Here is a 25,777-nt window from a genome sequence, read left to right as displayed (position 1 = left end):
AATGGGCGGCGGTCAGGGGGGCGTGGCCGCGGCGCGAAGGCCGGCGGCGGGCGGCGGCCGCAGTTCCCGGCGCGCGCTGGCTCCGGCGGCCGCTCCGCAGCATGGCAGGCCTGGGGCGGCCGAGCCCGGCGCCCCGCGCCACGATGCCCGCCTGGAAGCGAGAGATCCTGGAGCGGAAGCGGGCCAAGCTGGCGGCCTTGGGCGGGGGCGCGGCGCCGGGCGCTGGGGCGGGCGCGGAGGAACCCGCGGGGCCGGCGGCCGAGCCGCTGGTGCTGGCCGAGAGCCTGGGCCCGCTGCGCGAGAACCCGTTCATGCGGCTCGAGTCGGAGCGGCGGCACGGGGCGCGGCGCGGCGGGGCCTCCGGCGCGGCGGGGCCGGGGACGCGGCCCGCGCAACATCTGCTGGAGCTGTACCGCTGCGTGCCCGGCGTGCGCACCATCCGCGCCGACAACATCCTCATTATCGAGTCGGCGCCCGGCTTCCCTCCCTCTCCCGTCCCCGGCCCCGGGCCGGGCCCGGCTGCCCGCATCCGCGCCGCCGAGGTGCTCGTGTACGAGGCGCCGCCGCCTCCCGGCCGCGTTAGCCGCCTGCTCCAGAAGTTCGACCCGCCGGCCGCGCCGCGCCGCCGTGGGAGCCCGGAACGCGGCCGCCCCGTGCCGCCGCCCTCCCCGGGTCCGGCCCTGGTCCCGCGCGTGGGCGAGCGCGCCGCCTGCTTCCAGCCCGAGCCCGAGCGCTGCGGCGCAGGCCCCGGCCCCGGGCCCCGGCGCAGCGACTTCCTGCACAAGACCGGCAGCAACTCCTTCACTGTACATCCACGGGGCCTGCGCCGCAGCGCGGGCACTCGCCCACTCCCCAACGGGCCCGCGGCCCCCGAGCGCCGGGCCGGCGCTGCCAACGGCCTCACGGGCTCCGCGCCTGGGCCGGGCGAGTGGAAGCCAAAGGTGGAGTTGGGGGAGGCCCCCGCCCACCCTCTCCCCAGCCCCGGAACCCCCAGTGCCACTCTAGCCGCGCCCCCGGCATTGCCCACGCTCAGCCCTGCTAGTGCCACTCCCAACCAGCGCCAGTGGGTCTCCGCGGCCACCAGCGCCAACGACTCCTTCGAGATACTGCCGGCCTCCAAGCCAGACATGGACACGATCCCTGCCGGGGACCTCCAGGCCCGGGCTCTGGCCAGCCTTCGCATGAACTCTCGAAACTCTTTCGTGTTCATCCCCAAGCGCAAGACCTCCGGGGTCCCTCCTGCGGAAGGGAGGCAGTCCGTGGGGCCTCCAGAGGGAGAAGTTGGCTGGGCCTCCCAGCACCAGGAGCGTGAAGCCCAGCAGGTGCCTGGAGCAGATGGTGTGTTTGCCGGTGGGAGGAGCCCCTCGGGGGTCGAGGAGGGAGGCTGCCCCGTGCCAGGCACTACTCTCGTGGACTGGACCGTTAGGTGGCAGAGGCTGTCTTCACCACCCCCGTCCCCACTGGTCGCCACTGAAGCTGAGCCTGCCCAGGGCTTTGGGGTTCCTGGCTTGACCAAGAATGGCAGGGAGCCTGGGAGGCCAGGGCTGCCCGTCACCTTCATTGATGAGGTGGACTCTGAGGACGAGGTTCCCCAAGAAGCCAAACTGCCCTGCCCCGGGGCTGGTGTGCCTCCCCAGTACCACCCACATCCCACCGGGCCTGGGCACCTGTCAGAGCTTCAGCACCGAGGTGGCAACACCTTCACGGTGGTGCCCAAGAGGAAGCCAGGGGCCCTGCAGGCCAACGGGGAGGCTAGGCCGAGGGAAGCTGAGGAAGAGGGGCCGGGCAGCCTTTCGGAGCCCCCTGCTGCTTTGGGGACCTCAGTGAAGAAGCGCTACCCCACTGTGCATGAGATTGAGGTGATTGGCGGCTACCTGGCCCTGCAGAAGTCCTGTCTCATCAAGGCCGGCTCTTCAAGAAAGAAGGTCAGTGGTGGCGAGTCACAGAGCTGTGGGTATAGCATGTGCCTTGTTCCCAGGACACCTCCTGGCCTGGGTGTGGGATGGCTTCTACGTGGACCAGAGGAGAGCTGGAGCTGGGTGGCCGTGTAAGCTCCAGGAGAGGTCAAGCTGTGGGGGAATCCCTGGCCTGGGTTCCAGCGGAACCCTAGTGACCCTGGGGCTGCGGGGACGGCTTGCCTGCTCTGTGCCTTGAAAGGCTGGTGGGGAGGGTCAGTTCAGCCAGGGCTTCGTCTGCTTGTTGGTTCTCGGGGCCCTGTCTGGAATTGGCTGGGCAGGACTGTCCCTTCGTAGGTCCCGCTGTTGGCTCCACCCCGGCCTGGCTTTGAAGGGTGGCCTGGCATGTTTTTCTGGAGTCTATGCACGTAGGAGGTGCCAGGATGGAAGTGGAAAGGGACAGGAGACCTTTGATTTGGGTGGAGTCGGACACCTACTGTCAGCTCTCCAGAAGGCATTCTGGCCTGGAGCTTAGCAGGACTTGGCTTCGTGCGAGTGTCTGTTGAGCTCCTAGTGTGTGGCAGGCCTGGTCTGAGCCTGGGGTGTGACGCTGGGGAGCGATGAAGACGCTCCCCTCACTGGGGAGGAGAGACTGAGGATGGAGAGAGACCCAGGTGCAGGGCCAGGAGCCTCTTGGAGCCTCACTCTCCTGGCAGGGCTGCTTGGTGGCCTGGAACCCTCTGGGCCCAAGGAGACGTTCCTCAGATTCTTCCTGGTCATTCTAGCACCTAGCACCTGTGTCAGGCCCTGGGGCAAATTCCAAGGCCATCCCCACATGACTCCAATCAGCAGGCTCGCTGGGCGGATGCACCCTCCCCCGGAACTGCTTCTCTTCTGGCTGCTGGTGTCTCGGCTCCTCCCTGAGGCCACCTCTGCCCCAGCCTCAGTTTCCTGGGGGCCCTGGGGGACGGTGATGTGCCGTGCGTCACTGGAGCCCCCTTACCCACTGTCCCGCTGGCGCTGTCTAACTAGATGCGGCGTCTCCTCTCTGTTGGCTTCCTTTGATTTCCTGCCTCGGGGTTGGCCTTGGCACTGCCCTTCCTCCCTGCATCATCCTCTCCTTCTCCAGTGAGGGCATCGGCCCTCCTGCCAGCTCCATCTGCCGGGCCAGGCATCCACACCCGTCCCCCGCAGTGCTTCTGGTGCGCCCCGAACCCCCGCCTGTCCTGCTCGTCTGACCTTGCCTCACCCTCTGCTCGGTGCTGCGGTCATCCGGTAGCCGTGGTCACCAGCCCAATCCCCATGCTTGCCCTCCCCACCTTGTCTGCTCCTCCTCCTGCTTCCTGACCCTTGATCCCAGCTGCTCTGGGAGGCGTCCTTTCCCATGCTAGCCTGGGGCGGTGGAGGTGACAGAAGCCTCCTGCTTTGTAGACCGAGGATACTGAGGCCGGTGGAGATTGGGGAGCTCGTGGGGTGGGACCCAAGTGTGAGCCCCTGTCCTAACCCGGCTGCCCTTATACTGGGAGCCTGGCCGCAGCCCGGAGCCTGGTCATTCTGTCCCCAGCTGGGGGCAGAGCCGTGGGGGTCACTTGGGGCTTGGTTGGAGTGAGAAGGGCACGGTGGGGGCCTGAGGGCCTCTCGAGGCAGGAACAAGTGATGGGAGGGAAGCAGGCCCCGGTCCAGCCTGGCGCTCGGGCCAGCGTGGCCCCCGTCTCTGTGCCAGCCTCAGGGGTTGGGGGTCCAGATGGATGGTTCCTGGCATAGCCGCGTGGCCTGGCTGGGGCCGTGCCGGAGCAGCACGACCTGCTGGGGGGATCTTCTGCCTGAGCATGCAGTAGCTGCCCTGTCCAGGAAGAGCCAGGACGCCTACGGGTGGGTCGGAGGCATGGGGCTGCCCAGCCCTTCAGAATGACCTTGGGCTACCCCTGGCTTTATCCACCCCTCGTCCCACTTGCCTGCTGCCCCTGGGCCTTGTCCTTGCCCAGCCCACTCCAGCCGGCCTGTGGTTTCTATCACTGTCCTGCTCCGCCCCCCCCGCCTTCCAGGGACGTGGTGGCCTGGAGGCCAGCAGGACCTTGGCGACCTCCCAGGGCAGGGGTCCTGGTCCCTTTTCCAGGGGGCAGGTGAGGTGCAGCTCTTGATGGCGTGGAGCCTGCCCCCCGGGTTGCCACCTCTCCGGTGCAGGGTGTTGTGCTCTCACCTGGCCTTGGAGGGCGGCAGCCCTGCCCTGGGTAGTGGGCGCGCAGCCGGCTGGGCACACGTCCCCACTTAGTTACCTCTTGGTGGAATCACAGATGCCCTCTCTCTCCGTCCCTTGCTGGCCCAGCCGACCGCTGCAGGCCGTCGCGGCCACACCCCCTCTCGCCCCCGCCCCCAGGCTGTCCCGGTGGGTGGGGCCGGCCTGCAGCTCCGCACACCTGCCTCCCAGGGGGTCGGCGCTGTGGGCCTCTCCCCTTTGTGAGGTGCCAGCTGGCTGGGCTCCTGCCTGTCTGGCAGCTCCTTCCCTTCCCCTTTGCCCTCCTCACTTTCTAACCCGCTGATCCCCTGCCCAGCCTGAGCGTGCCACGTCCCCACGCCCTCACCCTTGCCTGCGGTGTAGCAGTCACCCTCACCCCGACGCTCGGGTCCTCAGATCCGAGGCGCCGCTGCCCTGGGGGCTTCTCCACCCGCTCCTCCGCTGGCGGGCGCGGCCTCTCCTTTCATCCGCTCTCCCCGCAGGCGCCTCCCCCAGTGGTCTTTTTGGACCCCGGGGACCACTGGAACAGGCCTGGACCCTCCTCCACTCAGCTTCCCCACTGGTGGGGGCGGGGGAAGGCTGCCCTTGATGCCCAGCAGGCGTCCCACCTGGGCTGCTGTGGGAACTTCTGGGGGGCCGTGTGTGGCCCCCGGAGCTCGGGCTGAGTGGGGGATGGCACGTGCTGGGGAGTGTGGCGTGGGGCGGGTGCTCACCCCAGACCGGGGCGGCTGGAGCCCAGCTCCCAGCCCAGACTGCAGGGTGGACACCCTTCAGTAATCCGAGCTGGGCGTGCCGGGCAGGGTGGGGTGAGGGGAACAAAGGGCTCTCTCCCCGTGAGCAGCGGGAAGTGGGCCGAGCCAGGACCCACCTGCTGGCTGCACAGTGCAGCGGGCAAAGTCCCTGAGCCCGGTGAGCAGGTGTGTGCTCGTGCCAGCCCCTGGCTGTGCCCCCCGCCGGTTCCGTCTGCCCGGGGTCTGGAGGCTGCCCCCGCCGCCCGGGCATTAGGAGTCACGTGGGGTCCTGTGACCCACAGACCCGCACTCACGAGGAGCCTGGAGACTGAAGGCGAGGTGGGACGTGACCGGAGCCTCGGGCCCCAGCTGGGCGCCGACAGGCCTGTGAGCCCCGCCCCTGCCTGGCCCGGCTGTGCCAGGCTCCGGGCCTGCTTGCACCCAGCCCCCTCGGTCTCCCTGCTCAGAGCTGGTCATGCGGACTAATGAGGGCGTGCTGATCGGCTGGGCCCTGGCAACTGGCCCTTCCCTGTCTTCAGTGGTGGGGGATGGGCCCAGAGGGCTCAGGGTCATCAGGGACAATGCCACGTACCCAGGAGCACTGTTCGCTGCGGGGCCCAGCATTGGGCCCCGGTGCTGGCAGCCCCATTCTGCCTTGGGCTCCTCCTGGGGTCTCTGTCCCCAGGTCTCAGGGAGCCAGTCTTGGGGGGCCCAGGTGACTCCATCCCCATAGGGGCCACAGGATCACCCCACACAGCTGCCCAGGTGGGACGCGCTGAGTCAAGGGCAGCCCCCAGCCCAGGGCAGGCCCCCTGTCAGTGGGGAAGCTGAGTGGAGGAGGGTCCAGGCCTGCTCCAGTGGTCCCTGGGCAGTGGGCGGGCATCTGTGGGCTCTGGTGATTACCCCGTGCCAGGCCTCTGCTCTGTTTGGCCTCGGGGGGGGGGGGAGGCGGGGGCAGCTGGAGGTCCGGGTGGGGCCCATGCGGGGACAGTCACGAACATCTCCATCCTGGTTTGATCCATCTTTGGTGGCCGTCTGCCCGTCTGCTTGCGTCCCTGACTGCTTGTCTGTGTGGACGACCGGGGCGAGGGCAGCAGCGACAGGGCTCGCGACCTGCCCAGCAAGTGCCTGTGTGGGCCGTGCTGAGACGCGCAAGTCCAGAAGCTCGGGGGGCGGGCGGGGATGCCCACGGCTGTGCGGGGCTGTGTGTGCCCGTGGGGTGGTGGGAGGAGCGCATTGCGCTCCTCTCTGGACACTGGCTCGGCAGGGCAATGCCTTCTACTCCTGGCCGGCCCTGCACATGTTACCCTGAGGCTGGGGTCCCTCTGCTGCCCAGGGCTGCAAGCCCGGCCCTTCTGCGAGGCCCCTCCCCGTCCTGCTGTCCCCAGGCCCCAAGGTTCCCTGCCTGGGGGCCCGACTCCCGCCCCTGGCTCTTTCCAGGGGAAGAGGAGGAACTTGAGCTGGCTGCGGTGTCCTGTGCCCTGGAGTTTAATATTTCGAGCTCCAGCAGGGCTGCTCCCATCTGCTGCAGGCGGGCAGCTCTCGTATTCATTACCGCCCTGCCAGGCCCGGCCGAGCCCTGCCGAGCAGGCCTTGGGGGACGTGCGACTCTTGTGGGGAGCCTAGTCCCGGGTCTCGGAGGGTGAGGATCCTGACCCCCAGTGCCCAAGTCCTTCTACCAGTGCCTGTCCCCATAGCCCCTCAGAACCGGCAGCCTAGTCTGGCCTCTGAGGCCTTTGGGAAAGATTTGCCACGCATGGAATTCTGGAGCCTGCAGAGGGGGCAGGGTGGACGTGGGCCATGTGGGCAGTCGCTGACCCCCACGCGGTGCAGCCTCGGGCTACCTACCTCTGACTCAGTCTGCAGAGTGGGTGATAGCACTTGGGGCCACTTTCCCGGGGCTGGCACGTGGCAGCCGCCCGGCTTCCATGCGGGACCTTGGGGGCCTGGCTTTGGGTGTGCCGGGCCCTTGCCCAACAGTGGTGGTCCGTGCCGAGCTGGGTGGGCAGGAGCATCCGGGTGCCTGGCGAGCTGGGGCGTGAACTCAGCCCTGGAGAGAGGCACCGGCCAACAGGAGGGGCTGCTGGAGGTGTAGATGTGAGCTCCCCAAGTGCAGCCTCACCTGGACCTTGCTCCTGCCGGGGAGCCTCTGGCTGGGAGATGTGGCTGGTGGTGCCCTGCCCCCCTGAGAAGGCAGACCTGCAACCCTGGGAACGCCTTAGAGGCTTCTGGAGACCCTGAGGCTTTGGGCTCCTGGGGCTGGCTGGGGTCTGGCCCTTGGGAGGGGTGGGTCACTTGGGATGCGGTGATCCTGGGGTGGGGAGGGGATGGGTGAGGCCTGGGCTGCAGGTGTTTGGACATCCTGAGCCTGCAGGGTCCAGGTGGAGGGGACTTCTCTGATGAGGGGCAGCCCCCCACTTCTCAGAACCTTTGAAGGGCCAACGGAGTGTTCGGCTCTTGCGCTGGTCTGACACCCGCGCTGTACCCGCTCGGTCCCGCCGGAGGAGCCCTGTGGCTGGGCACAGCACTTTCACTGGCGTGCCTCCTGCCCTAGATGAAGATCTCCTTCAACGACAAGAGTCTGCAGACTACGTTTGAGTACCCCCCCGAGAGCTCCCTGCAGGAGGAAGAGGCAGAGGCCGAGAAGGGGAGAGACGAAGAGGAGGAGAGCGAGGAGGGGGAGGGGGAGGGGGAGCCGTGCGGCTCAGACCCGGCAGCGGCTGCGGCGGAGAAGCCCTTCGCGCTCTTCCTGCCCCGAGCCACGTTCGTGAACAGCGTGGGCCCCGAGAGCCCTCGGCTGCCGGACGGCAGCTCCGGTGAGTGCCTGCCTGTGGGGATGGGCAGCCCAGGGGGTGGCCCGGGCCACACGATCATGCAGCCGCACATCCACCGGTGTGCCTGTCGGCCCGCAGGCCTGTCCAGCTACACTCCGAAGCACTCCGTGGCCTTCAGCAAGTGGCAGGAGCGGGCGCTGGAGCGTGTGCCGAGCACGGAGGAGCCCCCGTCCAAGGAGGTCATGGTGAGCAGGGTGGGGCAGGAGGGCGGACGCCCAGGGAAGCGGGGCGTGGCGGGGGTGTGGGCGTGGTGCTCCAACGCCTGGACAAGCCCCATCGACCGCCTCTGTGTCCCTCTCTCAGCTCACCCCTGCCGGTCAGAATGACCTCGCGGACTTCCGAAGCGAGCCAGCCCTCTACTTCTGAGCCCCGCCCTACCAGGATGACGAAGGCTGAGCCCCAGGTGCCCGGGAGCTGCACCCCTTCTGCCCCACCAGGCCTGCCCTCCTACATCCCGCTCTCCCTCCCCGGGGCCTCCCAAGTAGGCCGGTACTCGAGGCCTGAGCCTGGGGCACCCGGGACTCACTCGACCCCGGCTCGGGGGCACTGCCTGTGGGGGAGGGATGGTGTCCTGCTGTACGCCATGCCCAGCGGCTGTCGGGTGCGTCTGGGGTGGGGGCTGACGGGACCCTGACACCACCCCCAGCCCACACCCCACGTCAGCCACTCCGTTTCTGATGAACGGCAAGTCTTTTCCCGCCTCTGATGACAGACCCAATAAACAGCCCTGGATGAGGCCGCCTCTACCTTCCTTGCGTGGTCCTCGGCTGGGAAAAGGGGGAGCGGGGCTCAGGTCTGCAGGGCTATGCTGAGGCACTGGCAGCTGGGAGGCAGCCACCCACGCAGGGTGTGATGCAGGCCCAGCTTGGGTTTCTGTGCCCGGGGGAGGCAGTCCCGGGTGACACGCCACACTGCACAGCCCTGGTGCCCCAGGCTCTTTCCCCACCCCTGTGGCCCTAGTTGCCCTGCTTCTCCTCCCAGCCATCCCCTTGGCTGGGAGAGGGACTTCCCTGTGCCTACCCTGTGAGCACCCCCAGTCTCTGGGGCTCCCCTTGCCTCCCAGAAGCGGCTCAGTGGGAGCTATGGTGGGAGGTGGGACGCCAGGTAAGCCCTCTGGGGTCTGGAACTCTCTGTGGGCCCGGGTGGTTGCTGCAGCTGTCGGGTCCGAAGTGGTTTCCCTGAAGGGCCAGAGCCTGGGGGTGGACGAAGTGCAGGGCAGGTGGTGGGCAGAGCCTCAGGGATCTTGCCTCCTGTTTGGATTGGAAGGTTCCCTGACCCACAAGGGCCTGCAGGAATGCTGTGGCAGGCAGACCACTCCCCTGGGGTAACGTCAGCAGGGAGGTCTGATAGATCTGGAAAAGTGACAGAAGACAGAGCTGCCCACTAGGGAGCGGCTCCCGGCTGGGCTGACTGGCTGTGCCGAGACCGGCCGTTCACAGTCCTGGCATCAGACGCAAGTCTTTTCCTCTTGGAGCACCAAGCCCACGGGAAATGCCACCTGGCCAGCCTTGGGAGGGAGGAAGGCGTTTTCTTGGGAATGGTGGGCCCAAGTTTCTGCAGACCTTCTCAACCAACACATGCTTCCCAACCCCCCGATCCCCCACGGACAGCAACTGCAGGGACCCCATGGGGGCTGACAGGCCAAGGCAGGTGGACCCATGGAGGACTCGGGATGGAAGGCAGGGCCCTGGGCTGCATGTGAGACTGGCCTGTGACCAGAGAGTGGGAGCAGGGGTGCTGCTGTCCGGCAGAATCTGGAATTACTGAGCTGGGGTGCAGCCACTCCCAGGGGACCTGAGCGCAGGAAGAGCGTCTCCTTGGGCCAGGCCTTATGCTAGAAACCAGGACCAGCGGCCCTGATGGGAGAGGTGGGTGACGGGGGTCACATGAAACGCTTAGGGGCACCCTTAGCTCTGAACGCAAGGCCGGTCACAGAGGAAGCCATCCCTTCACGGAGGAGCCGTATTACAACTGGACAAGGATTCGTATTTTGACTCTAGGGGGGCCCGGCAGCCCCACACTCCTGACACAGGCAGCAGGCTGTCGTGGATCTCTACAAAGACAATCTTTACTGACAGTCACAGGCCCCAGGCAAGCTCTGAGGTGAAGGAGGGCCCCAGCCCCTCCCACACTTGCCTGGGCACCTGCGGGCCGAGGGAGGGGTGACAGGACTCCCAAGGTGCTGAGACCGGAACCGGGCCTTCCCCGCGGCCCCAGGCTGGTGTGGAGGCCTCAGTGGGACCCTGAGTAGAGCTGCCCTCCCCAGCGCCTGTGTGAGCTCAGAGCCAGGATCCCCACCTGGTGGGCTGTGCTCAGGTCTTTCCTGTCACCCAGAGCCGGTGAAGGTTGGCAGTTGCTTCTTGGCACCCCAGACACCAAGAGGAAAACGCTGCTGCCGTGAAGGACAAAGATGCTTTGAAGACAGACTTGCCGGGGGCTGAGCCGTAGAGGGGGCACAGTGGAGGCAGGCCCTCCGCCTCTGGCCTCATCAGCTGTCCTTGCCTCCGCTGCTCCTCTGCTCGGGGGCTGCGGCCTTGGTCAGGTTCCCCGCTTCCCTCTTCAGGACACTAAGCAGAGTCTGCGAGCTCTCCAGGATCTGCGAACAGAGACACCAGCCGGTTAGCACTGCTCCTCCTGTTGGAAAGCTCCTGCGGCCCGGCCCCCCTCCTGGGCCAGGGCCTGTCTCCCCTCTGAGTCTGGCCCAAAGCCCCTTCCTCACACCCTGGGAAGCCAGGCTGAGGTCATGGCTCCTGCTGCTGCTCTGCGGCTCACAGTCCGGAACCCGCCACGCGGTGATGAGTATGGTGCCGACAACAAGACCCAGGTCACTCTGAGCGCGGTATTGTCACCACGGGGGGCCTACAGCCTGCCTAGGCACCCCTGGGCCAGAAACCCTTGACGGGCTCGGTCCAGCACGCGAGCCCGCGAGGCCCACCTTGAGGTAGGCAGCCTCCGTCTCCGCGATGGTCCGATCGAACTCATTCCGAGAGGCTATCTTGCGAGCCAGGTTCTCGTTGACTCGGGCCAGCTTCTCCGTCAGCTGCCTCACCTCATTCTGCAGCCGCTGCTTCTCCTCCTCTTCCTGCTGGATCTGCCGGCACAACTCCTCCCGCTTCTGACACAGCTCTTCGATGCCTAGGGTGGGCCGAGAGAGACAGGCGCGGTGGGCCCAGAGCAGAATGGAGAGCACCGCCCCTCCAGCTCTGGAGCCCCCTGCTCTGGAGAAGAGAAGGCTAGTGGATAGTGGAGGACCCGGGTGCCGGATGGGCCACCTTTCGCCCGAGCCAGGCCAATGTCCTGCGTCCGAGGAGTCTCAGAGTTAAGGAAAGCACCGCGCGAGGCTCGAGGCGCGAGGCCGGGAGGCCGTGCGTACTCAAGCCCATCGTCCTCTGCTCACTCCACAGATACCTAGCCCTGGGGGCGGGCCACAACGCGGCTGTGCGCTGGGCAGGTCCGCACGGCGTCCGCGCCGCCCCGGCCCGCAAAGCCGCGCACGGACCGTACAACACGCTCGGCCGCGCGCTGCGGGCCAGCTACTGCCCGGGACCGCAGGCCGGCGAGCCCCACGCCCTCCCAGCCTGCCCGGCGGGCCCCACCGCTCGGCCGCTCACACTTGACCAGCTCGTTGTTGTAGTTCTGCAGCGCCGCGCCCTGCTGGGTCATGGTCGCCACCCGGGGTCCCGGCCGCTCCAACCGCCGTTACCGCATCCGGGTCCGCGCCTGCGCACTGCCTACAGACGGCGAGTCCACGGTACACGTCACTGCCGCGCGCCTCTCGTTTGCGTCATCGCCGCGCGCCGCGCCGGCGGCTCTAGGAGCTGGTGGGAGCAGATGGCGGCGGCGGAAGCGGCGGCGCACAATGACCCCGGACCTGCCCAAGAGCTGCTGGTGGCCTGGAATACCGTGAGCACCGGACTGGTGCCGCCGGCCGCTCTGGGACTGGTGAGGCCCGAGAAGAGGGCGGCGGGCCCGTGCGGGGTTCCCGGGACCCTGTGCGTCCACTCTCGGGTTCATTCGGATCCCTCCGCCCGCTTCTGTCCAGCTTGTTTCCCCCAGAGTCCTTTATTGTTCCACAGCCTGTCCCTAAGCGTGGGCCCTGCATCCGTGCGACGAAGGGCAGCGGGGTTTCCGTAGACTCCCCTGTGCTTTGTCCCTTTCCTATCTATCTTTATCTGTCACTGCTTTCTCCAGCTCTGCGCTGTGTTCTCTTCTTACAGTTTTCTGTACTCCAGGCATCCTCCCGGACCAGCGGTGCGGTCCCTCCAAAGGAGGAGGAGCTCCGGGCGGCGGTGGAGGTTCTCAGGGGCCACGGTCTGCACTCGGTCCTGGAGGAGTGGTTCGCAGAGGTGCTGCAGAACGACCTGCAGGCTAACATATCTCTCGAGTTCTGGAATGCCATCTCCCAACGTGAGAACTGTGCAGACGAGCCCCAGTGTCTTCTGCTGCTCCTCGATGCTTTTGGGCTCCTGGAGAGCCGCTTGGATCCCTACCTGCGTAGTCTAGAGCTCCTGGAGAAATGGACTCGCCTGGGCTTGCTTATGGGCACCGGTGCTCAGGGGCTTCGGGAAAAGGTTCATACCACGTTGCGGGGCGTCTTGTTCTTTTCCACTCCCAGAACTTTTCAGGAGATGATCCAGCGCCTCTATGGGCGCTTCTTGAGAGTTTACATGCAGAGTAAGAGAAGAGGAGAAGGAGGAACCGACCCCGAACTGGAGGGGGAATTGGACAGCAGATACGCCCGCCGCCGGTACTACCGCCTTCTGCAGAGCCCACTCTGTGCGGGATGTGGCAGTGACAAGCAGCAGTGCTGGTGCCGCCAGGCGCTGGAGCAGTTCCACCAGCTCAGCCAAGTCCTGTGAGTACTTGTGCCTGCGTGGCCGTGCCCCGTTCCTCCTGGCTCCTGCTTGCCCCTCTGGGTCCAGCTGGCCCCTGCAGAGAGCTGCTGGCAGAGGTCTCTGCCACCTGTCCTGGTAGCCAAAGAGAGGGTCCCCAGGATCCGTGTGTTGTGAGTTTTTACCTTTCACCCTGGACACAGGTGCACCTGTCACTCGCCCTAGCTCAGGGTTTCACACTTTGCTTATGCTAAGATTCCACGTGATTCCGAATTTCCTGGGCTGTGCAGAGTTTTGCTGTGCTGTTTGTAGCCTCTCAGAGGAGGAACGATGTTTATCCTATGGTTGCAAAAGGTGTGACTGTTGTTTTTTCTCTCTAGAACAAGTCAGAGATTAAACCAATGTGCTGGGCAAACTGATTGCTCTTCTGGCCTCTGGAGGAGGGAAAGATTTTGTTGTCAGAGCCAGGTCCTGTCATGTGGTTCTTCCATTCTCTGTGGTCACTTATGATGATTTTGTCACTTTGAGTGAAGTGGCAGCAGTGCAGCTGTTAGAGAGTCTCTTGGCTGGACCGAGGGTGTGATCGGATCCACAGAAGCTTTGTTCTCTCAGGAGCCTTTGTCCTCACAGATCGGCATCTGCACCAGAGGGCACAGACAGCTGCACCTGTGTCTGTGGGGCTGGGTAGTGACGTATTTAGCTGTTGTCTCAGGGCTGTCTCTGGGAGGTGAGCCTTGGCCCCAGTAGCCAGACGTGCTGACCACGTGGGGAAGGCTAGTGTCCCGGCCTGAGCAGGGAGGCCGGCTTGGGGGGGGCGGGCGGTCGCTGCCAGTGCTTGTCTTCACAGCAGCTTTTCCTCGAAGCCTCTGGTGCAGCTGTACCCCCGATGGGAGAGCTGTGGGCGGTACGTGCTGGGGTGGGGTTGGGCGCGTGTGCGTGTGCTCTGCGTTCTTCATGGGCAGGGCTCTTCTCCAGACACAGGCTTAGTCTGCTGGAGCGGGTCAGTGCCGAGGCCGTGACTACCACCCTGCACCAAGTGACCCGAGAGAGGATGGAGGACCGTTGCCGGGGCGAGTATGAGCGCTCCTTCCTGCGTGAGTTCCACAAGGTGAGGACCCCCACGGGCTGTGTCCTTGTGGATTAGAGGTTTCTGGCAAAACTGACACCTCAGTTTTAGAAATGGCCAGAGCGTGGAGAGCCGGGTGCGTCAGGACGTTGCTGGTGCTGGAAGTCGTCTTGGTGCTGGGTGGAGGCCAGTCATTCTGGGCCCGTCCTGGTGGAAGGAAGAGCCTGTGACGTGCTTAGTGAGGTCTTCGCGGAGCCACGTGGCTGGAGGCCGTGCCAAGGTCTGGGGTATCCCAGTGGGGGGCCTCGGGGGCATCCACGCTGTTGGGACATGGTCTGGGATCTGCTCTGGGCTGCAGAGTTGAGGAAGAGCTGCACCCAACCACGGCGGGGGGGGCTCAGCCCGCTCCCACTTCCCAGCTGCTCCCCTCCCCTGCTCTTGCTATCTGTTTCCTGAGGATGCAGGTGAGCTGTGGGGATGCGGGGTGGTGTTCAAAGCAAGTGTCTCTGCCACGGGGTGGGGGGGCGGTGTGTGAAGCTGGAGGTCTGGCGGGTAGCTGTGCCGTCCCGAGGCGGCACATCGTCCGGGTGCTCTTTCCGGTGGCTGGGCGGCCGTGGGAAGACATGGACACGCTCGGGTCCGTGTGGTAGGGTGTCCTGTAGATTTCATGTGCACGGGCTCAGAAGCGTTCCCGCTAGATGCTGTGGGTTGTGCATGGGGGGGTCTCGTTGTGCATGGGACCCCCAGGGTGTGTCCGTCCGCTCAGATGTAGCGCCCTGTGTCAGAGCCGCTGTTGCTGGGGATGAGCACGGGTGCTGGTGTGTGTGGAAGGGGCCTGGGTGTGTGTTGGTGGAGGCCCTGGGAGGCCTCCTTTGGGCCCCTTGTCCTGCTGATTTTAACGTGCTCCTGGTCTTCAGAGTAGGTGGCCTTGGGGGCTCCCAGGGCCCAGCCAGAGGCGCGGGTACCTGTGTGGCTTCTCCTCGTCTCTGTTCTGGGCTTGGCCCCCAGAGTCCCACACTTGTGTTCTCCCGACAGTGGATTGAGAGGGTGGTCGGCTGGCTGGGCAAGGTGTTCCTGCAGGACGGCCCCAGCAGGCCTGCGTCCCCGGAGGCTGGGAGCTCCCTGCGCCGCTGGCGCTGCCACGTGCAGAGGTTCTTCTATCGCATCTACGCCAGCCTGCGCATCGAGGAGCTCTTCAGCATCATCCGAGGTCGGCCCCGCCTGCCAGGGAGCCGCCTTCCCGTGCCTCTGCCCTTCAGCTCGTTGAGGGTGGGGCGGCGGGCACATCTGGGCCCTTCGCGCGCAGTGCGTGCTCGCCACATGTGCACGTGCCAGGACCAGCCTCTCCCCGCAGACTTCCCGGACTCCCGGCCGGCCGTGGAAGACCTCAAGTACTGCCTGGAGAGGACCGACCAGAGGCCGCAGCTTCTTGTGTCCCTCAAGGCTGCCCTGGAGACGCGACTCCTCCACCCAGGTGCCGCCAGGGCGAGGCCCACCCGCCATTCACCCTCAGGGCCCGGATCTGGAAGCCCAGGCCTGGGGCCTGTGGAGGGAGTGGGTTTAGAGGCAGTTTTGTGTGGTCCTTCGGGGGCAGGGGCAGTGCCCGGTCCCTTCAGAACAGACCCCACTTTGTAAGGGGAGAAAGCAAGTGAGTGCAGGGGGAGCGGCGGGGACAGCTCCCTGCAGATCACGCGGGTCTCCGGGGGGTGAGGTGGGACTTGCAGGTCACCTGGCCAGGGTGGCTGCCTCTGTGTCCCTGTGTTGCCTGGGCCCTTCTGTGACGGAGCTCTCCCGTCCCGGCCGCAGGCGTGAATACGTGTGACATCATCACCCTGTACATCTCCGCCATCAAGGCGCTGCGCGTGCTGGATCCCTCCATGGTTGTCCTGGAGGTGGCCTGTGAGCCCATTCGCCGCTACCTGAGGTGAGCTCCAGGGCCCCACTCGTGCAGCTGCACTCCCCGTGGGTCTTGCTGCAGCCAGAGGGGTGTGGTCCTTGGGGAGCCAGGGACGCTCCATGTCCCCTCCTGGGCCGGGCAGCTCAGGCTGGGCTCCTTCCTCCTGCCAGTGCTGGTTCCCACGCCTGTGGCCCAGGGTCACCAGGCCCGTGTGCAGGTCGCGGGGCCCACACCAGCACAGACAGGTGGCCCTGCTTGCTTTGCCTCGCGCCAGCTTGGCCCCAGGGCTGACGGGAAGGGTGGGGCCTTGCGTTGCTGGCCTTCTACCAAGAGGAGCAGAGCCTCTCGGGCTGTCTGCCGGGGGATGTGTTGGAGCAGGGGCCACGCACAGCCACCCAGAAACCCCTAAGCGCACAGTGGCGTCTCGGGGATGGGGCCGGGCAGCGTCTGGAGCTGCTCTGACTCAGGCCTGCTGCCTCCTGGCCGGGCATGGCCTGGCCTTGTGTCTGTCTTGTCGTCTCAGCTCCTTCTCCTAGAAATTGATTTAGCTTTAGGGGTGGCGGGGCGGGGGAGGGAGTCTCACGGGCTTACCTTTAGCACGTGACTGACGGCCCTGGCTGCAGGGGTCAGGCGGGGTCCCGTGTTCAGGTGGGACAGGCGGTGAGGGGCTCGTGCCTGACAGGACGCGGGAGGACACGGTGCGGCAGATCGTGGCAGGGCTGACCGGGGACTCGGATGGGACGGGGGACTTGGCTGTTGAGCTGTCCAAGACGGACCCGGCCAGCCTGGAGACCGGCCAGGACAGCGAGGATGACTCCGGCGAGCCAGAGGACTGGGTTCCCGACCCTGTGGATGCGGATCCAGGTCAGCGCCTGCCGGCCCTGCTGCCAGGCTCTGGATTTTGGGGGGTGGTCCAGTCGGGCAGGCGCTCTGGTCTCCAGTTTGTTGCCACGTGGGCTCTGGAGCTCCAGGGGATCCATGGTCAGAGTGTAACCCCGCCTGGTTCCCCAGGGTTCTTCACCTGCCTTGGGTGGTGTCCCCGCCCAGACCCGTTGGGGGGGTGCCCTGCCTGCCTCACCTGCTTCTGCCGCTTCAGCCGGAGAAGGAGTGGGTTTTCGGCATCCCCACCTCATGGGCTTGGCCGGGCACGAGCTGCCTGGCGCCATCTGTGCCGCCTCCGTGTCTGAGAGGCGCCGGTGGTGCCCGTGCCGTGCAGGGAAGTCCAGCTCTAAGCGGCGCTCCTCGGACATCATCAGCCTGCTGGTCAGCATCTACGGCAGCAAGGACCTCTTCATCAATGAGTACCGCTCGCTGCTGGCCGACCGCCTGCTGCACCAGTTCAGTTTCAGCCCCGAGCGGTGAGGCCTGTGAGGTGCCACTCCAGGTCCCCAGGGAGGGGCGGCCTTCACTCGCAGTGGCTGCTCTCTGTGAGCCCTGGTGCGCATCGGGGATGCGCTGGGTCCCCGAGGCTGGGCGGGGACTGACCTGTGCTTGGCCTCTGCCCCCCGGGGGGGGGCCTGGGGGCAGCCAAGGAGCCTGGGGCGGTAGGTCCCAGGGCTTCCGGCCCTCCTGGGGTGGAGTGGGCACAGGGCTCCCGCCTCTCCTCCTGGGCTGGGGGGATGGGGAGCAGTGTCGCTCTGTAGGCGCCAGTTGGGGTGGGGGCGCACCGCAGCCCTCAGAGTTGCGTCCTTCCAGGGAGATCCGCAACGTGGAGCTGCTGAAGCTGCGCTTTGGCGAGGCCCCAATGCATTTCTGCGAGGTCATGCTCAAGGTAGGTGCCTCGGGCTCCCCGCCACCGCCTGGCCCCTACGCCTGTCGGTCCCGGGCCTTCAAGGCCCCGCCTCCCCCCCAGGACATGGCAGACTCGCGCCGCATCAACGCCAACATCCGTGAGGAGGATGAGAAGCGGCCCGCGGAGGAGCAGCCGCCGTTCGGGGTCTACGCCGTCATCCTCTCCAGCGAGTTCTGGCCGCCCTTCAAGGATGAGAAGCTGGAGGTTCCCGAGGACATCAGGGAGGCCCTGGAGGTCTATTGCAGGAAGTACGAGAAGCTGAAGGTATGGCCGCGCCGCTGGGGCGCCGGCACCTCGGACGAGTCCCTCCGCGTCTGCGCCCTGCGCTCGGCACCCTCCCCTCCCCTCCTGGGAGCCTGTCTGTGCAGGTGTGCACACTCTCTGCACGCCCTCCTGTGCCCCCAAGGCGCTGGGAGTGGGCGTGTCCCTGGGCCGCCTCTTCCACCGTCCACCCTCTTGGCCTGCAGGGATCGCCCCAGGGGGAGTCGGGGGCTCTGTCTGTCCCATGGGCGTCTCCAGGGAGTCTGCAGGTTGCTTTTGAGGTGTTTGACCTCTGCCCCTCCACCCTCCTGCCCCTCCTGCCCTTCCCTGGCAGCTGCTTCCTGGAGTGCCAGGGCGCTTGGGCACCCAGACCGTGCTGTCTGCTGTTAGGTCCCTGGGGCCACAGGGCTCGGCAAGGAGAAGGGGGTGTGTGGGCTGGTCAGGAGGCCGGGGGCCAGGAGTGGCCGATTGGCAGAGTTTATCGCTCGTCCCCTCCAGTCCTGGCGTTGGGAGTCCAGGTGAGAGGTGTGGACAGGTGGATCCTGGTGTGGGCAAGGGTCCGTGGCATGGAGGACCCTTCTTCCAGGTGATGGTTCAGAGGAGCCGTGTTGGGAGAGAGGAGGGAGTTTGGGACCCCTGTCCCAGGTTTCAGGGGACAGGTGGAGAAGTGGGTTCTGGGGCGTTCAGTCTGATGAGTGGGGTGTGGGGCCCTGAGAGGCCACCGGCCGGAGGAGACGCCAGGCACCCAAGCAGAGGACAGGGCCGCAGGTGTCCAGGGTGCAGACCCTGAGCCCTCGGGGGACCTGGGACACCCCTGGAGGTGGGAGCCCTCAGGACAGAGCCCCAGGAGGGCGGCAGGTGGGGCTGGGCCGGGACCCTTCCTGCCCCTGCGTGGGGGGTGGTGCTTGCTCTGTGGGGCCTCGGCGCTGCCCCGCCCCCGCCCCCACACCCCAGTCGAGGACGTCCACGTGGCCCACCCGTGTGCTCGGCACCCTCCCCCGCTGCTCTGGCTGCCCTGCTGGGCTCTGCGCCGCAGCTCGCCTGCCTGGAGAGGCCCCGCCGGCTTCCTCCGCAGTTCCCCCTGGGGCCTGGGGGTGGCTCAGGCGTGCCCTCCATCTCAGGCCGTGGACCCGGCATGCCAGCGCTGGAGCGGCCGGCAGGCCCCCGCTCTGTGCCAGAGGCCAAGCCTGTGGCCACGGTGCCTCTGCTTCCCGCCAGCCGGGCTCCGGGTCCGAGGACTGCGCTGGACACGTGCGGGTGGCCGTGCCTGTGCCGTCTGCCGCTGGGCCTCGCGTGTGCCCGCTGCAGGCCGGAGTGGTTGTAAAGGTCATGGCCTTGGAGCCAGAGGGCGTGGTTACGAGCTTGGCCAGCTGCCAGCTGTAGAGAGGTTAGCTGTCGCCCCCCTTCAGAGCTGGGGGCGTGAAGAAGGGCTCAGAGCAGCCAGTGTCCCCCAGGCTGGCCCTGACGAAGTGCCCCAGACAGGCGCCGTCGGTGCCCCGGGAATTTATTGTTCCGGTTCTGGCAGCCAGCAGTTCACAGCCAAGGTGTGGGCAGGGCCGCGCCCCCTCCAAAGGCTCCGGGGAGGGTCCTCTTGCCGCTTTCAGCTGCTGGGGCTCCAGGCGTCGTCGGCTTGTAGAGGCGTCACTCACCCCTGCATCGTGCCCCACGGCCTCTCCTGGTGTCTCTGTGTCCACGTTCTCCTCCTCTTATGGGGACGCCAGTCGTACTGGATTAAGGGCCCCGCACGCCAGTGTGGCCTCCCCTTAACTAGCTGCATCTGTAGTGACCCGACTGGCAAATAGGGTTACGTTCTGAGGCACTGGGGGTGAGGACTTGAACATCATTTGTGGAGCTCACAGTTCAGCCTGTGAGAGTCTGCTCTCTGGCCCCCCAAATTCACGTTCTTCTCACGTGCAAGTTACATTTAGCCACGTCCAGCGTCCCCAGATTTTAACCATTCTGGCACCAGCTCAAAGTCCCAGATCTCTAAGTCAGGTCAGGGTGAGAGCTGGGGCACGATTCTCCTTCAGCTGTAAACCTATGAATAAATCTTTCTCTGCTTCCGAGGTCCAGTGGTGGGACAGGTGTTGGGCAGACACCTGCCCTCCGAAAGGGAGATACTGGAAGGAAGGGAGGGTTCCCAGGCCCTAAGCAAGTCTGAATTCCACTGGAGGAAATTCCACTCCATCTGGCTGGGTGCCAGTCTTCTCTGCCCTCGGGGGCAGCCCCACCCTGCCAGGCCAGGCCTCTGCAGCACGGCCCTGCCCTCGGAGTCATGCTCTCCCTCTGGCCGTCCCTCCCTTTCCACCCAGGCTGGCATCGTTTCCACTGCTATTAAATTCTCAGGAGCCTTTGTGGCCTCCGTGCAGTTCTCGGCGTCCAGTCCGTGGGCCTGGGGGCTCTCACACCTCTACTGGCCCCTCTGTCCTGGCTCCTGGGCACTGCTGGTTGGTGCCACCTTGACACAGGTCACCTCTAGGGCCATAGAGGCTCTGTCTGCAGAGCACACGGCAAGATGTGCAAACCACCGAGTGCTCCTGGCTCCTTTCTGCTCACCACGTCCTCCCTCGGTTTTCTCTCTCAATTCACTACAAGCGGTGAGGAGAAGGCAGGCTGCACCTTCCATACTTTGCTTGGAAATCTCAGCCCAACGTCCAGGTTCCCCCCTCGCGAGTTCTGCTTTCCACCCAGCAGAGCACGTTTCTGCCGCCGCGTGACGGGTCGCCTTTCCTCCCGTCTCCGGTGATGTGCTCCTTGCTTCAGCAGGCCTCGCTGGAGTGGCCTTTCCTGTCTGTGTTTCTACCAGTAGCCTCTCCAGGGCAACCCGGGATTTTATGAGCCTGCAGCTCAGAACTTTCCCAGGCCTCCCCATCCCCCACACCGCAGCCACGCCCACGTGTTCCAAAAAGGTGTTTGCTAGAGCAGCACCTTCCCCTCCGGCGGAAGTCTGTACCGCTGTCCTGCGGTGGCCGTGACAAAGTACCGCACACCAGGTGCTAAAACAGGAGCTTCTCTCGGCTCTGGAGGCCGGGGGTGAGATGGAGGTGAGGGCCTTCTGGAGGCTGCGGGCGAGTCCTCCCTGCCTCTTCCGGCCTCCAGGGGCGCCTGTGTCGCTCCAGCCTCGCACGCCGTCTGCCCTCCCGCGAGGACACTTACCGAGTTAGATTAGGGTTCGCGGTACTCCAGCACGACCTCTTCTTCCCTACCGACATCTGCAAAGGCCTAGTGTCCAAGTCAGGCCACTTTCTGGGGTCCTGGGGCCAGGACGTGGACGTTTCTCTCAGAGGTGCAGGGGCCCTCGCTGTTAGGGGGTGCCGGGGGAGGGGGAGGGGACTGGAGTCCCGCCGTGTGCTGGTCCCGTCGCTGCCCGCCAGGGTGGGGGCAGGTCAGGGAGCCCTTCCTCACCCGGTCCCAGGTAGCAAAGCCTTGTCCAGCTGGACCCGCCGGGCGGCCCGTGCTGACCCCAGCCCTCCCCAGGCCATGCGGACGCTCAGCTGGAAGCACACCTTGGGCCTAGTGACCATGGATGTGGAGCTGGCTGACCGTACCCTGTCCGTGGCGGTGACCCCTGTGCAGGCAGTGGTCCTGCTGTACTTCCAGGACCAAGGTGAGCCCCCAACCGCCCTGCTCTGGCCGCGCCTCCCGGGAGGGCACCGTTCCGTGTCCGGTGGAGGGTGGGTGGGACCCAGGCGGCTGAGCCATGCGGGGCCTGGCTGTGCCCTGAGGGTCCTGTCGGCCCCGCCCCGCCCACAGCCAGCTGGACGCTGGAGGAGCTGAGCAAGGTGGTGAAGATGCCCGTGGCGCTGCTGCGGCGGCGCGTGTCGGTGTGGCTGCAGCAGGGCGTGCTGCGAGAGGAGCCGGCCGGCACCTTCTCGGTGGTGGAGGAGGAGCGGCCCCAGGACCGGGACAGCATGGTGCTCGTCGACAGCGACGACGAGAGCGACTCGGGCATGGCCTCGCAGGCCGACCAGAGGGAGGAGGAGCTGCTGGTGCGCGCGGGGCCCGGGCCGGGCGGGGGCGGGGGGGGGCGCCGCCCAGCTCGGCCTGACCGCCGGCCCCGGCCGCCGTGCCCGCAGCTCTTCTGGACGTACATCCAGGCCATGCTGACCAACCTGGAGAGCCTGTCGCTGGAGCGCATCTACAGCATGCTGCGCATGTTCGTGGTCACCGGCCCCGCGCTGGCCGAGATCGACCTGCAGGAGCTCCAGGGCTTCCTGCAGAGGAAGGTGCGCGACCAGCAGCTCGTCTACTCCGCCGGCGTCTACCGCCTGCCCAAGAGCTGCGGCTGAGCCGTCGCCCGTCCCCGCCCAGCCCCCAGAATGAGAGTAAAGCAGACGGTTCTTCCTCCCTCCCTGTCCTGCTGGCTCTGTGGGCTTCGTGGGCATGCGGTCAGGTTCTCCCTCCAGACCAGCCTCTGGCAGAGCCTGCCAGAGCCCGGGCCCCAGGAGTCGGTGGGGAGCTGCACACCTGTGTTTGGGCTCCAGGCCGGGAGTCCTGGCACGTGGTATCTCTGGACCACCGTGGCTGACAGGGGCCCCCGTCACTCTCATGGCTTGGGCAGGAGCTCACGGGGGGTGGGCTGTCTGGGAGATGGGCCCTCCTGGGCCACCCTCCTGAGGGACATCCAGCTCCAGCCTCACCCCTCTGGCCTTTGAAAGAAGCCCTCGGGTCCCCCTCTCTCTGCCTGGCACGAGAGTCTGGCGCCCAAGTGCTGGGCTGAGAGCCCCAGGGCTGCTGCTGCGGCCCGGGGTGGGGGGCTCCATCAGAATGCATGAGGTGGGCGGGTGGCCAGGCAGCCCGTGTGAAGCCAAGAACTTCTTGCGTCTCCAGCATGACGTGCTGCCTGGGATACGCCTAGGCTTGGGCAGCTGCAGTGCTGGGGGCTTCCAAGGAAGAGTACTTTCAGAAAGGCCAGTTCTTTCTGTGCCCGGAGGCGTGTGGTCAGGAGCGCCTGGGGGCCTCGATGTTCCTAGCACAAGATGCCGGGCCCAGTGAGTCCAGCCATCCCCAGAGCTGCAGCACAGGGCTGTTGTGTCCGGAGCACAGGGTCCTGTCCAAGGCCGGCACTGGGGGCCCCGCACTGCCCTTGCTCCCAGGTCCCAGGAGGCGGGGAGGCTGTGAGCTCTGCCAGCCCAAGGCCTTCAAAGCCGTGCTCGGTGCCACGGCCTCCGCGGCCCAGACCTTCACTTGTCCAGCGGGAACTGCTCGAGCCCAGTGGCGCTGTCCCCATGGCAACAAAGGCCCTTTGGAATGAATGTCTCCACTGCCCTGCTCCTCCCTGCGGTGCATTCCCAGGCCTGGAGCCATGCCCGCTGCCCCCCAGACACGCTGCGGCTCCCCACCAGTCTGTGCCCCGGTGCCCCCACTCCGCTCTTTGGCCTGTTCTGCTCGAGGGCCCTAGTGTCAGTCCTGCTCTGGGGCTTTTCTTTCTTCTGCTTCTTGGCTGTGCCGTGCAGTTTCTGGGACCTCGGTTCCCCACCCAGGGATTGAAGCCAGGCCACAGTAGTGGAAGCCCGCAATCCGAACCCCTAAACTGCCAGGGAGCTCCCTCTAGGGCTTTTCCTTCTTGCTCCACAGGGTGGTGTTTGCTGTGGGATTTGGAGAGATTAGCTGCATAGCCTTAGCAGTTTGAGGACTCTGACAGGCCAGTGGGTCCCTGCCTTGGGCTCTACCTGCTTGGCCCCTCCAAGGTGGGCTGCACTGTGGTCACAAGAGGGGCTTGGGACTTCCCTGGTGGCGCAGTGGTTAGGAATCCGCCTGCCAATGCAGGGGACATGGGTTTGAGCCCTGGTCCGGGAAGATCCCACATGCCGTGAAGCATCTGGGCCTGCGTGCCCCAACTACTGAGTCTGCGCTCTAGAGCCCACGAGCCACAACTACTGAGCCCGAGTGCCACAACTACTGAAGCCTGTGCACCACAACTACTGAGCCTGCGCTCTAGAGCCTGCGAGTCACAACTGCTGAGGCCCTCGCGCCTGGAGCCTGTGTTCCTCAACAGGAGAAGCCGCTGCAATGAGAAGGCCCCGCACCGCGACGAAGAGTGGCCTCGGCTCACTGGAACTAGAGAAAGCCTGCGCGCAGTGGCGAAGACCCGACGCAGCCGAAAATAAATAAAAAAGTAATAAAGACACTTAAAGAAAAAAAGAAGAGGGACTTCCTGCCTGGCACTGGGCTGGGCATGCCTTCGTCATCCTAACCAGGATGCAGACCTGCTGGACTGGCCTGGCAGGGTGGCAGTGCCAGCCGCTGGGCCGGGACACACCTGCCCTGAGTCCCTTTGGACTCGGTTTGTGGATGAGTGTGGTGAAACCCAGCGTCTCAGGTCATAGGATCACTCAACAGGTGTGGAGGTGTGCCAGGAGCTGCCACCAGGAGGGGCACCTGTGTGAGGGTCAGGGAGGCCCCCAGTGACCAGGGGTTGGCTGCGGCCCAGCGGGGCACCCCCCACCCCCAAGTGCCCTGTGGGGTTAGCCGTGGGGGGGGGGCAGGTATTTGCTTCTGCTGCCTGGGTTTGCTCGGCAGGTCCTTAGGGGAGGAGGCTGAGGTTAACCCCAGCCGTGCCAGCCTCCTGTGGACAGCGCTTGCCTGGTCTGCGAGAGGCTGCACAGGGGACAGACTGCAGCGGTGGTCGTGAGCTCTAACTGTAATGACACACTTAAGCCAGAGCCCCAGCCACCTGCTCCTTGAGGGGGTTCTGCGAAACACGGCTGGGGCCCGTATGGGGCGGTGGGTGCGTGTCCACCCCCCGGGCCTCACTTGGTCCCTGCTTGTTCCAGTCTTGGGGGGAGGGTGGTGACATCAGTCAGCTGGATCCCAGGCCCCACCTGAGCTGCCGCAGCCCTTATCCTGACAGGGAAACTGAGGCCCAGGCTTGCCCACTGTGGACCTCTCTGGGTTTCCAGGCCGCTGCCTCTGCGACCCCAGGGTCCCAAGTGCAGCCGCTGCCCCTTTGCCGTGAAGCGCTCTCCTTCCAAGACCACGGCAGCCCCACCACTGCCCCTGCCTCAGATCTGGCCAGGGCACTCTGGAGTGACTCCCAGGCCCCGGCCGCCCTACCTACCCTACTCTGGGGCTGCCTGCCCAGGGCTTCTCGGAGCCCAGCACCCGAGGGCGGTGCCCAAGGCGAGGCCCTGCCCCCACCTTCCCTGCCTCACAGCTCCATTGTGAGGTCAGCGCCTTCCGATGAGTTCTGTCCAGAGGTGTGGAGATGGCCCCCTGTCTCCAGCCTGACTCCTGCCTGGTTGGCCGCCCCCTCGGCCTGATATGTTTGTCCCTTTTGCTCATCCCTGCTGCAGGTGTCTCCTCCTGTTCCCCAACCCTGTCCCCAGCCAGGGCCCCTCCCTGGTTCAGGCAGGCCAGGCGCACCCGTGTCCTTCTGGTGGCTGCCGGGGGTGGGAGGGCAGGCTTGGGGGTGACCCACTGGGAGGTGATAAGAGCCCCTTGTCCCTGTCTCTGCAGCTGGGACCTACTGTGAGTGTAGCCTTGGCCTCAGCCGCAAGGCCCTCATTGCCCTGCTGGTGGTGCTGGCGGGTATCAGCGCCAGCTGCTTCTGCGCTCTCATCATCGTGGCGGTTGGCGTCATTCGAGCCAAGGGGTGCGTGAGCCCCAGGGCCAGGGAGGGCGTGTGAGGGCTGTGGGGCCGGGCCGTCCCCCTGGGCCCTTGGTCTCAATGGGCGAGGTCACCAGGGGCTTGGGAATGGAGTCTCCCAGAATGGGATGGGGAGAGGTGTGGGGAGCACCGCTGGGCTCCTGGAGGCCAACCCCACTGTTCCCAGACTCACGCCTTACCTTTGTTCCCCCCCGCCCCTCAGTGAAAGATGCCCCGGACACATGGAGAGCAGGTGAGTGACCCCGGGGGAGGACCCCCGGGGTGAGCTGTGCCCCTGCTCCCTGACCCCCCACCCCCGGGAGGTGTGGTTCACAGACACGGCAGGAGCCCCGGGTGGTTGAGGCCTCATGAGCCCATGCTGATGGCCGCCTGCAGCTAGCCTGACCTGGACCACGCTGCGCAGGTTGGTGGGGCACTGCGGGGCTCAGGAAGATCACATGGACCTGCACGCGGTGCACGTGGGGTCCCACCTCATGGCCCCTGAAATGGAGGTCTCCATGATGCCGCCCCTGGAAGATCACTGCCTCACGACCATCACCGTGGACTCGACCCTAGAGGAGCTGCCCCCACAACCCCTGCCGCCTCAGTAGGGCTTTGGGCAGCTGGGGGAAGGGGAATTAAACA

General features: G+C 66.0%; 4 protein-coding genes across 5 annotated transcripts; 3 read left to right on the top strand and 1 right to left on the bottom strand.

Moving 5' to 3' along the window:
- The first annotated feature begins 50 nt into the window (after positions 1 to 50).
- TPRN (taperin) lies at positions 51 to 9,073 on the top strand. The gene is made up of 4 exons (XM_079927262.1): positions 51 to 1,925; positions 7,417 to 7,678; positions 7,775 to 7,881; positions 8,000 to 9,073. The coding sequence occupies exons 1-4, from the start codon at positions 102 to 104 to the stop codon at positions 8,060 to 8,062; spliced, it is 2,256 nt and encodes a 751-aa protein (XP_079783388.1). The 5' UTR covers positions 51 to 101; the 3' UTR covers positions 8,063 to 9,073.
- Positions 9,074 to 9,570: 497 nt separating this feature from the next.
- SSNA1 (SS nuclear autoantigen 1) lies at positions 9,571 to 11,425 on the bottom strand. Its single transcript, XM_079926263.1, has 3 exons — positions 11,308 to 11,425; positions 10,632 to 10,831; positions 9,571 to 10,292 (listed from the first exon to the last, which is right to left on the bottom strand). The coding sequence occupies exons 1-3, from the start codon at positions 11,357 to 11,359 to the stop codon at positions 10,185 to 10,187; spliced, it is 360 nt and encodes a 119-aa protein (XP_079782389.1). The 5' UTR covers positions 11,360 to 11,425; the 3' UTR covers positions 9,571 to 10,184.
- A 34-nt stretch (positions 11,426 to 11,459) lies between these two features.
- ANAPC2 (anaphase promoting complex subunit 2) lies at positions 11,460 to 22,525 on the top strand. 2 transcript variants are annotated; one of them, XM_079926261.1, is made up of 13 exons: positions 11,460 to 11,638; positions 11,914 to 12,551; positions 13,504 to 13,636; positions 14,630 to 14,804; positions 14,949 to 15,068; positions 15,401 to 15,518; positions 16,174 to 16,355; positions 16,708 to 16,849; positions 17,187 to 17,262; positions 17,344 to 17,547; positions 21,022 to 21,151; positions 21,298 to 21,533; positions 21,621 to 22,525. In XM_079926261.1, exons 1-13 carry the CDS (start codon positions 11,528 to 11,530, stop codon positions 21,831 to 21,833), a joined length of 2,478 nt encoding a protein of 825 aa, XP_079782387.1. In that variant the 5' UTR covers positions 11,460 to 11,527; the 3' UTR covers positions 21,834 to 22,525. The 2 variants fall into 2 exon arrangements, with proteins under 2 accessions (XP_079782387.1, XP_079782388.1); XM_079926262.1 differs by having other exon boundaries at positions 11,484 to 11,638; positions 11,929 to 12,551.
- Positions 22,526 to 24,470: 1,945 nt separating this feature from the next.
- TMEM210 (transmembrane protein 210) lies at positions 24,471 to 25,743 on the top strand (the record flags this gene model as incomplete). The annotated part of the gene is made up of 4 exons (XM_079926596.1): positions 24,471 to 24,839; positions 25,003 to 25,138; positions 25,356 to 25,385; positions 25,557 to 25,743. The coding sequence occupies exons 1-4, from the start codon at positions 24,752 to 24,754 to the stop codon at positions 25,741 to 25,743; spliced, it is 441 nt and encodes a 146-aa protein (XP_079782722.1). The 5' UTR covers positions 24,471 to 24,751.
- Between the last annotated feature and the right edge of the window lie 34 nt (positions 25,744 to 25,777).

The sequence above is a fragment of the Stenella coeruleoalba genome, assembly GCF_951394435.1.
Source record: "Stenella coeruleoalba genome assembly, chromosome: 7".
NCBI classification, from domain to species: Eukaryota; Metazoa; Chordata; class Mammalia; order Artiodactyla; family Delphinidae; genus Stenella; species Stenella coeruleoalba.
The sequence above is the reverse complement of the archived record's forward strand: the minus strand, read 5'-3'. Positions and strand labels throughout refer to the sequence as shown.